Source organism: Melanaphis sacchari, unplaced genomic scaffold (genome assembly GCF_002803265.2).
Source record: "Melanaphis sacchari strain LSU unplaced genomic scaffold, SCAv2.0 Contig965_pilon_pilon, whole genome shotgun sequence".
Taxonomy (NCBI): Eukaryota; Metazoa; Arthropoda; class Insecta; order Hemiptera; family Aphididae; genus Melanaphis; species Melanaphis sacchari.
In genome coordinates, this window is record NW_020271683.1 from 13,349 (window position 1) to 25,653 (window position 12,305).

Sequence of the window (12,305 nt, forward strand, 5' to 3'; positions counted from 1 at the left end):
ATATATCATAGTTTAGGTAAATAATAAAATCAATAAATATTTATCATACAAGAATATTTTATGTCTGGATACGCTAATTCTACTAAAAACCCGATATAAATATATTAAAAAAAATAAATAAATTACATGTAGTTTTGAAGTGAATTATTATAGTATTCAAGGTAGGTGTTGATGGAGGGGAAGTTGAATTTGAATTTTTAAGTGAATGTTACAATAATTTAAATACCACAAGTAGGCACTAAGATTAGTATATAATTATATTATAATTAAGATTGTTATGTCATTCCAATATTAATTTCGAATGCGCTGAAATCCGATTAGAATTCCAAGTTTAAGTACCGTGATTTATTTTACTTCTACTTATAAATTAATAATTTGTCCTTGACCTAGCAGAATTATTGTATATTATATTAATATTACAATGTGATTTAAAAAGTAAAAGAATTTTGAAAACAAATTTTAATATTTCCAGTTATTATTCTAAACAATCTAAACCATTATCACTTACGAATCAGATATACATTATAATTATTATAATTTATAATCATTATATCAATAAATTATTATATTAGCCATTAAGAACTATGTAAGAATAAAATATAGAAATTAACTAGTTTTTTAATAATATTACAATGAAAGTGTATATATTTTATGTGGTGGAAATAAATCGTTTTTGGAAAAAATATGTATGATCAACAATGTATTAAACATTTTAAATACACAATTCCTTATAAATAATAGCATATAATAATCAAATATTACCCATTATTTAAATTAATTTAAGCCCTTTACTACACCAATAGGCTATTATTAAAAATATGATATCTGTATAAGATTTTAAAAAAAAAATTTACTCATAGTTTTAATGATACAATATTTTAACATTAAATTACTCAATTGATTAAATCAGTTCTCATATCATTCTACATTTAGATATTTTATTGTTGAAATAACATGATGCCAGATTTTTGGTCTAAAAATTAGTGTCTATTCCATGTATCTTTCACATAACTTGAATTAAAATAAGACAACTATAAATCTAAAGGCCACAAGTATATTATATTATTCATAAGATACCTACGTTTAAATATTGATGCATTTTCAAAATATCCCACGTTCAAAATACTCTCATTAATATTATACCTTAAACAAAATTATTCCCATTTATTAACCTTTTACCTTTTTAGCTATTTGAAAAAATTAAATTTGATATTTTTGTTTTCATTTATTGATTTAATAATTACAGATTATAAAAGCTTTTCGTTTTATCAACAAAATGAAACGTTTAAATAATTTGTTTAATTAAACATTTTAAGCACAGTAAAACATCATTACAAATTATGTACAATATCCCACATAAAAATTTTTATGTTAATTGAAAAATATTAAAAGCACATGAATATATTTATATTTTATTTTAATTTGTAGATAATTTTTAGTGAAATTCATCAAAATCACAAAATTTTGTAAATTATTTTATTGTCAAAAATATATAATATTCTAAATTATGACAGCTAAGGAATTGATGATTTAATATAATAATGTTTTTCATAAATTGTTTTTAAAGAAAACTAATATTCTAAAAATTAAAAATGTAATTTTTATTTTAAAGAAATTTAATTTGATCCTTTAAGAAAATTGAATAATTAAACCAAAAATAAAAACAATTGTTCTTTTTTTTTTTTAGATTCAAAAAGTATAATTTGTTTGAGCAAGAAACATTACATTACTATGTATATTATTGTTAGATATATATATTATATAAGATTTTAAAAATATTTAAATTAATTATATGCTATTTATGGGAACCAAGGGTAGAATGGGAATACGGGGCACAACGGGGTAACCGCTGTCTTCGATTCGGAGCGTAATGTATCGGTTGGTGTCATCAGAAATAATAATGTTTTACCTCTATGTAATTATAGGTAACGTTGCCATAATCACTATCCACATATTTTTTCGCTCATTTACTATTCGTTGTTTCATAGCAATTTTATACTACTAGCCTATTCAAACTATTGTCCGTGGGTATGGATATTTAAGTTTGAAAAAATCTAATCATATGATAATAATAATATAATGTCTATGATTTGTTTTCATAAAGAATATTTCAACCTTCCTTATTACTGATGAAAAAATAATTACTGATAGTAGTAAAGTTAAAACACATTAACAAATATCCTTAGAAATGAAGTCTCCATTTAGTACCAGTTTAACATCGCATACAATGATTTATCTTAAGTTTAAATTAATTATACCCATTGCAGAAACGTACTCAATAACAAAATGAAATATTTTTGTTTAATATTACTAAGTTCATAGTTATTATTTTAAATAACTTATGTATGACTTATATTTTGTAGCCAATAGATAATTCATGAATTTTATAAGTAATTGAAAAATAAAAAAAAATTATCTATGAAGTTCAATTGGTCAATCTAAATATAACTAATAAAACACTTATTACTATGAATTCAATTTAATATACACGAATTAATATTTCAGACTGTTTTATAATATTATAGGAATAAATTATTTAAATAACGGTATACATAATATAATTTAATCATCACCAAAGTATTTACACCTAAGAAATTTAAAATAATATAATTTAAGTAGAGGATATAAAATATATCCTACGCGATATATATTTCTACACGATTAATTTATTGATAAATAAATTTAAAAGAAAGAACAATATTATTATTTTTCAGGTACTTTACTATTGTTGAATTATTATAAAGACTTCTAAGATTACAAATTATAACTGCCATATTTTTGGATTATACCTACGATTTTACACATAACTTCACAGAAACTTATACTAGCGATGTAATTACTATTTACTAATATTGAGTTATGAATATAGTTTATAATGTGACGCTTAGTAATAAAAAAATTTAAATTTGAGATTATTAATCTTTACCTAATCAGCGATTCCGAATTTTAATTATAAACAAAAATATATTGCATATTATTCGAGTTAACAACACTCGTAATTATTATATAATTGCTGGATTGAGACAATACATTACTTTAATTGTAATAAATTATAAAAATTATTCATACAGAATTATTAAAACAAAATATAAATCAATCATTTTTATTAGAATAATTATACAAAATTAAAATTGTTGTTTATCTTTTATAAAAAAAACTGTTCAGGTATTGTAATATATGAAATAATATATTAACGTTCAATCAACAGTAATCAAGCTGATTATAAATAAAAATAAATTTTATTATTAGAATATATTATATAATACACGTCATTACTATGTACAAGGTTTATGACATATAGTTTAAGCACATATTGCTGCATAATTTTTTTGTATATTTATGTTTCACGTTTTCCTTCACTTAAATAACGAATACAGCTAATTTTTAAGATGTTACGTAAGTTTAATTTTATTTGTATGTTAAACTATGTGTTTATGTTAGATTAAAAAAAATGCATACTAATTAAGTTTAATATTCTAAAGACACATGTATAAACACTTAAACAATTCAATAATATTTCTATGCACACCTGTATATTATTATAGTGATAACAATTATTATTTGCGTCAGTTTAGCTTAATAGTAAATCATAACTATTGAAATCTAATTAAGTATACTATATGTTTATCATAATATGTAATTTTTTTAAATAAAAATATTGAATTGGTTTTGATATTCATAAATCAGTACATGTTTAGAGTTTATATAAATATTACGAATGTCTACCGTTTTAAAATTTAAGTATTATTAAAAATTTGATAAACAATTTAATTATTTATTTAGGTATACTAATGAAATAATTAAACTATATAATAGTTATTTAAAATTAACATCGTGCATATAAATTTTATCTTTTAAATTATTAACTCTTTTTAAAAATTATAAAAGTTTTTTAAGTATAAATTTAAATATCGAATTAATATTTGTAATCATAATTTTTATACTACACGTTTGTAATCATTAAAAAATGAGTATATGGTGATCAATTTTACATTAAATTATCACGTTTCTTTGAAAGTAATAAAACTTTTGTAGTTTTATAAATGAAATTATATTTAATTACTTGTTTAGAATAAAAATGTATACGAGAATGAATGCTTAGAAATTTCTATCTTACAAAAAAAGTCAAATTTAAAAACTACCCATCTAAAAAAACGCATCAAAAAAATAATAAATTTCTACCACGTAGTAAGATGTGTCTGATACAAATAAAAATGTTAATAAGAATTCAATATCGATCATAACCAATTATAATTTATACTGGAAATTTTCTGAAAATATAATGCGATTTGAGGATTTTCGAATACTCTGTAATAACAATATTACTAAAAAAATATATCAATACTTCATTAATGCTACAATATCTTATACAATTGTATGTCTTACACATATCAAATTATCGAACATAAAATATTCATTAGTATAGAGACATTTTTTACACGATAATAAAACAATAATAACATTATATGAAATCATAAATAATCCATTGTTAACATAAAAAACTATTTGGTGTGTTTTGTTTTGAAACTTCACTCTTTTCTTTTCTTTTTTTCTTTTTAATTTGTAGTGTTTGCCATACTTTATTTCGGCATGATGTATATCGTTTTTCTAACAACACTGGCAAACTGTTAACAAATAATTTATGCTTAGCGTGAGCGTGTATAATAGTAAACTTACATCACACGTTGAAAAATGCAATAATAGCGAGTGAATAACGGAGTGGTGGACGTTGTGGCGTATATGCGTTGCACGGAAATAACTTCCGCATTACCTTGTAGCACATAATTTTAATGTGCCGACGCCTAATTAAAGCGCCAAAAAAATACACACTGTTATATTTGTGTTTAGTCGCACATATCGTTATGTCTATGGTCGTTCATAACCAATCGTATATTTACAATAATATTGTACGCGTACTTGTGAAACAATGTTTTCATTCCCAAACGTGGTCACTATGACGTTTTCGATGGACCCACCTAAAATACTATGCCTTTTGTTTCAGTTTTGCCAAGTGTCGACTATTAGGACGTAACTCGTTTTCTATACCTACTTGATTAGACTGTCGCCTGTGTAGCGTGAAAGGGCACGCACCAGTACGGTATAAACACTGTACTGCCGTGTCACAAATTTTTAATGAATTTCCGATGTAACTAATAAATAAATATAATAACATAAATCAATCGATATTTTCAATAAATCCCATCAAAATCAAGTCATCGACTGTTAAACCAACTATAAACCACGTGAGTACCAATATTTATTATCATTTTGACGCTACAATTTTTACATACACTGATAACCCAAACTATTAAATTATGTATTATGTTATGACTTAAGTGCACAGTCCGCCGGAATTACAGTACACCATATCTAAGGTTCTCGATTTCGATAGATAATATATAAAAAATAATAAATTGGCCAGACTAATAAAATGACCTGGTAAATAAAATTACAGTGGTTGTTTGCTTTATATCATTTTAGTAAATACGCAATAAAAATTTACTTTTTAATACAACTTTTATTTTTTTTTTTTTTACTTAACATTGCTCATTTTTTAAAATCTTATTATTATTATTAATCTAATGCAATAATATTTTACGATATTATGTTAAATTAAAAATGTATTATATATTTTAAAAATTAATCCAATTTAATATTGATTGAATACTAATTCTCAATACTTTTCAAAAGATCGGAAAAAAAACAAAAAGAAAAAAAAAGGAGAAAGAAAAATTTTATGTAATGCTCGTAAAAACTTGAATTTTCATCAAATGTTTATAATATGTTTGATATAGCTTTCACGGTAGAAATAGCATTATCATTAATGGACAGTTGAAATATTCAATTTTTTAATATTTTTATATAAAATTAAATATAACGACCAACATACATTTCATCTGTAAGAAAACTATTGAAAATACAGTCTCGATTTGTTTTTATATGCATTCGATATTAAAATGTTTGTAAAATTATGAAAGTCGATAAAATATATTCCGCATCACAAAAAACGCATATAGCTTGCGCATCTAAATGGCATATACCCACAACGTAAGAATATTATGGTGACAGTTTTTTTACGAGAATGCATAGTGAAAGACGAGTTTCGATCGACCGCCGTATGCGTTGTCTCGTGGCATGGACTTTAAATATTTTGTATCGAAACATTAATATAATCTTAATTTTTAATTTACTCAGTTTCTCTCATAAGTAATTCATACTAGAATTATATTTTAAACATGACATTATTCTGTAATAATTTAAAAACATAATTTTTGGATTCTTGAACGTAAATGTAATATTATACATTTTACTTTATGTAATAGCATTTAAAAAATATGTAGATTGATTTTAGATATATTTATCTATTTATATCATAAACCTATTCGTACTGTTTTACAGAAAGGCTTATATCTATATATTGATTTAAATTTAAAAGTTAATAACAAAATATAATAATCATAATAATAATACAATATTTATTTTTATTATAAACATAATATTATTAAAATTAAATTTTCAATATTTTTGGAAAAATTAAAACGACCTTCCGTAATGCTAGTAGTAAATTAAATTAAATTACATTCATAACAATATCAAAATATTATATTATAACCTTAGTAATATAGGTTGACAAACCGTTTCCGCTCAGAATCATTTTTTGTATACTATTAATTAGAATGATTCCCATTTCCCATTTTTTAAGTTTTTATTTATAAAAATATAAATAATAATTTATTATAATAATATAAAATTCTATAACATGTTTATAGATGTATTTGCATTTTATTTGTCTACTAGATTATTAATTATTGTTGATTCAAATTTATTGGATAACTCACTTGTGTGTGTTTTTTTTTTTTTTTTTTTAATTTCTTACGTTTGGTTTATTTTGACATCATAAAATTAAAGTCATCTAAAAATTATAATTATATCTATATAATATTCAAATATAGGTTCCTAGGAGCAATCAATATTCATTGGTGATTTTGAAATATTAGAATTGCTAATTCACATGAATAAGTCAAAAGATAAGAAACATCTAATTAAAAAACGACTTTAAATTGTAAATTGTGATATTAATGTAATATTATGTTCTTGAAAATTTAGATAATTTATTTCTGAATTTTAGATTTTATTAGAAGATTCATTGGTTTTAAACAAATTTTATACAATAGAGATTAGTTAGTATTAAATATTAATACAGATGTAAAATTATGAAAGCTATAATAATTAACGCCGAATATTTATTTTTAGCCGTTACTACAAACACTTAAAATCTTGTAATTTATAACAGTTGATGTCTCAAGTGTATGACGTCTGTGAAAGTGTAATGAAATGACATTTATTTTAATTTGATTTTAATCTGGTCTCTACATGTGGGTTTTTGTGATATTAATAATATTAATAAAATAATAACAATGCTTTAAACACTCTTAATTATAATTAGTATAGATTATTAATTGAAATATTACAATAAACATGTTTAGTATTCATTATTATATGATCGTTTTATATTATGTAAGCAAAACATTTTCAGTCAATGTTAGGCTTATTATAATATTAAGTAATTAATAAAAAAAGTGACTAAATATATATTTTTGCGAGAGAATATTTTTCAATCAAAGAAATAAAGTAATGAAAAACAATTTGTCCATATTTTTTTTTTTATTATTTCAATGGTTAACGTTATGAATAGATATTTTTCAGTATTTTGTAATAACGTAACGGAAGTAACAAATAATTGTAACGGCTTAACTTTATTAGCAACGTTAGGTTAGAACTGTTTCCAAGTTACTAAAATGCAATAGAAATGACTTTTGATAACCAATTGCTATGATAGGTACCTAATCGTTAACGTGTTACCGTTTCGTCTGTAGTTACAATATTATTCATTTTAATAAAAAAAAAAAGTTATACTATAAAATAATGTCCATACTGCAGTGATTGAGTATACGCAAAAACAAGTGTAAAATAAATGCATTCTATTTTTAACTCTTTACGATTATATAGTTTTCAATAATTTTTGACATAATATCAATTCGTGCCATAAATTATGATTAAAGTTATTTAGATTAATTATTTAATTATATTTTCTCTAATGACGCAGAACAACGTTTCCTATAATTATCTAGCGTGTACTAGCGATACTAAGTTTTTATATGTATTAACAATGTTAACAAATATAGGTTTTTTAAAAAATTAATAAAGAAAAGTTTTTAATTATCGAGTAAATTGATTTGATTTTCGATAATATACCAACTCATCTATGCTATAATGGTTATTAATGGCTGTTGAAAAAAATTAATATTAACTAGTACTTAGTTACTAGTTAGTACTATTTTCGAATAGTTATAAATTAATAATATTTTAATAGGTACATTAAAACAGGACAAATCCAATGTAGTGTGAGAGTATTCCACTACAGTACAGTGAAATAGATAACACAATGGACTTATAATATGCTTCATTAACACTGTTGTGTACCAATTAACAGTTTTTTTTTTTTCTAACGAGAAGTAACGTACCTAGCTTACTTTTTGGATTAAAAACTTTAGTAATTGCATTATTAAAATCAATAAGTTACGAGTAGATTAACTTGATTACTTTTCAAAAGTAACTTATCCATCACTAATAGTTGTATATCTATGATTTTGTAAACATTTTAAATAAAACCACAACATAAGTCGTAACTTGTAAGTTATAACACTTTACAGTAATCCTTGGTCCTTTTTTTTACTAGATAATATATTGTCAATACTATTAATCACAATAATTAAGCACGTAATTCAATCATTATAATTCAAAGCATTCAGATAATTGTACTTGCTTACGTACATGATAATAGTGAATACAATTATTAAAGAAGTTATATCTGATTTAACGATAAATTAATCAAAGGAAAATTAAAAATTTACCAACCTGTATTTCAATTTTTTAAAAGTTTTAATCCACCTGGGATTAGTAATTTATTATAATAAAGGTTACCATATGTGCCGTCAAAAAGCTATTGTTGTGTCCTGTTGTTGAACATCGTGTCCTGATAAACTTTAAAAGCGATTTTCATTGTCTTCTGTTTATGGGAAATAGTCTCGTTTTGATCCTGAAATGTTCGTATTATTACGTGCGTTAAATAAAAAATAAAAAAATCCTGTATATAAAACAAATAAAAAACGATATTATTATCACAGTTAAATAATGAAATCGCTGTTTACAGTTATAAACAAAAGTTTTTGAATGACGGACGTTAAGTTCTTACTTCTTACAGACAATTATGAGTAATGAGAATGAGACATGACATATTGGTGTATTTCTCTGTGTAATTATGAATTCTTATGATCTGAAAACTCGCCGTAACTAACAGGATAACATTATTTCAACAACCTCATTAAAAATGTTTGAAGGTTGGTTTTTTTTATAATATAATTACGTTAATGTAGTCTGTTCCGATCGCTTTTATAAATATGGTTATCCTGTGTTAATACGTATATTATTGAATAGATTTAGATTATAAACAAATAATACTTATTTTACATTTTGATACGTGATACGTAGCACTCTAAAAAATATTCGTCATTTGTCAATTTTTTTTTTTTTTTAGCTCTAATATCGTTAAAAAAAACACCTTTACAATTAATTGGAAATAACCAAAATCAATATTTATAAGTTTTTAAAAATATATTTGACGCTTTGTCATTTCTTTAGTTATAACTGTTTGACCATACAATAACTATACTCACTATTATATTTCTATAAATATAGTATTACGTTGTGCTATCTAGTGGCTATTTCAGGTAGTTAATGTACATATACAAAACAAAAAGGTTATTTTAAATAAAGAACATTCCTTGAATTTAATAATTACGAAGCCAATCGCATTCAACAATAATTATAAATACTAATTTTGATCTATTTTACTTTTTTTTTTTTGTGTCCAGTTATTTAACAACTGTAATTACTTATATTCTATTTGAACGTTATAATTTATAATAAAATGTAATATTATATATTATAGTTTATGATACTAGTACAAGAGTAACAAACATAAAAGTTTAAACAAAAAAAAAAAATTGTTTACATCTTACCGAATGTCAGCTATGCAAATATATATCTTTAATTAGCTACAATATTCCTGAACATTTTTAAATATATATATATATATATATATTATAATTTCTTACAAGTATATATTACACGCGGTGTGCATGCTCTTTAAAATTTTCAGTATAATTTATAAATACTTAACAAAAATTATATTTTAATATTATTTAAAGTGAAATTAAAATAAAAAAAATCATGTGTTTTTTTATATAATTAACAATTTGCTAGTGATTAATGGGATTACATAATATCACGATAGTAATTATATTATTTAAAAAAAAAGTAATTTTGTACAACGAAACGTAACCAAATTAAAATGCATAATTATTACTGTGTTAAAAAAAATTAACTAAAATTAGATAAGCCATTATTTTAACGTTTTAAAAATGTAAATTTACTTAGTGACTTACACAGTTGATGATATTTAATGATAATAAAAATATCGCTATTAACACTGTTTATTATATAATATAGTGATATACATATTTATTTTTTTATTTAGATAAAAAACCAAAGATGTTTATCAACTGCATTAAGGGAAAGTAAGTAATCAGATAAAATTAATACAATAAAAACGCATAATAAACTATCAACTGTGCTATTGTTTTAATTCGTGTAAAATATTATGTATATAAATTGTATTTTGTTATAGAAACTTATGACATAATTTGTTGTATATTATAATATATTAATATTAAAATTTAATTTTTAGATGTTGCAATGTTATTTATTTATTTAATAAAAAAAAAAATATATATATATAATAGATAATTTCATCACTTCTACAAGTACTTTATATTTAATATTGAACACCATATTATTTTTAGAATTTCTATGGACAATTTTTTTCATAAATTTGATGAAAAATCAATTTTCTATATGATTAAGAAGTAATACATGTTATGGAAAAAAAATTAATAATATAAAAGTAAATATGCTCAAACATTATAGTTATATATATAATATTTTATTTTATGTTCCATACCATTTGAAAAATAACTACGTTTTAAACTATCATTAGTCTATTATCATCATGAAATTAAATAAATTATAGGAATAACAAAAGCTTTACCACTTAAAAACAGCAATATAAAATAATGAATAGCACACAGACACATAATAATTCTTCATTAGTAATTTAATTATTTGTACTTATATAGTGAATATTTTGTTTGTAAAATAATTTAAGTATTATTCATATTGATAAAAATTGTAATTAAATATTTGTGTAAAATGGCCCATAACAATTATTGAAAATCTTATTACTCAAGGGCCTGTTACACGACCGTTGGCTTCGTTGGTATCGCATTCGTCATCATTTTCTTGGTCGTTCCAACTATCTGGCGATATTCACCTTCGATTCAAAAGAGTATGATATTCCTGAATCATGGTAATTATGAAAGAATATATATAAATATATAAATGTATTAACTATTTAACTGTATTGGTTTTAAACTTTATGACACGCCAATTGTACAATTGACGATTCTGTGTACAATATGTAGATTATAAATAATTATAGAAAAAGAACATGCATTTTTGAAAAGTATTTTACTTAAAAAAAATATATATATATATAGATAGATACATTTGTTATATAACAACTGATGAAACAATTTGATTTTTAAAATCAAGGAAAGAAATACAGTAGTAATAGTATTGATTTAGGTATATGTATAAACTAAGTTGTTACTAATTAATGCGATCAATTTTGGAGAAAAAAAATCGATAAATTACTTAAATTTTCGAAAAATAATATGTGACCTAACCGGTTGTTGCATTAAAAATATATTATGCAATACTATATTACAACAAAGAAAAATTGATATTGCTCGATCGTTATGCTATCTGATGTCTTCAATCAAAAACAATACGCAGTGATCGAATCATTATTCTTATTATTAATTTACAACAAACGTGCATAATGCATTGTACTATTGTAGTCCTGTATTATATGATGGTGAAGTGTATAAATTACATTGTTAAGTATATAGTTACATAAATATTTTTTATTAAGTAACTATAATTCTATTTAAGCTTTACAATACTCATCGCAAGCACATTTCTATATACTTTCTAATTTTATTTTAGATTTTATGCCTGATGTACAAAATTACAGTTATCCGGAAGTTTATGGCATGGAAGGAACTAGAAATTTTTACATTATTACAAAAGACTATATAACACTAGGAGTGTGGTAAACAATT

General features: G+C 22.6%; 1 protein-coding gene across 1 annotated transcript; it reads left to right on the forward strand.

The window, feature by feature from the left end:
- Positions 1–4,892: 4,892 nt before the first annotated feature.
- LOC112603113 (monoacylglycerol lipase ABHD12-like) lies at positions 4,893–12,299 on the forward strand. Its single transcript, XM_025351543.1, has 4 exons — positions 4,893–5,243; positions 10,601–10,640; positions 11,370–11,488; positions 12,190–12,299. The coding sequence occupies exons 2-4, from the start codon at positions 10,615–10,617 to the stop codon at positions 12,297–12,299; spliced, it is 255 nt and encodes an 84-aa protein (XP_025207328.1). The 5' UTR covers positions 4,893–5,243; positions 10,601–10,614.
- Positions 12,300–12,305: the final 6 nt, after the last annotated feature.

Bases quoted from the DNA above. Each gene is read 5' to 3' on its own strand.
- LOC112603113 (XM_025351543.1), top strand. From the start codon at position 10,615: ATGTTTATCAACTGCATTAAGGGAAA. The intron at 10,641-11,369 runs GTAAGTAATCAG...TTATTACTCAAG, and splicing joins ATCAACTGCATTAAGGGAAA to GGCCTGTTACACGACCGTTG. The intron at 11,489-12,189 runs GTAATTATGAAA...ATTTTATTTTAG, and splicing joins TATGATATTCCTGAATCATG to ATTTTATGCCTGATGTACAA.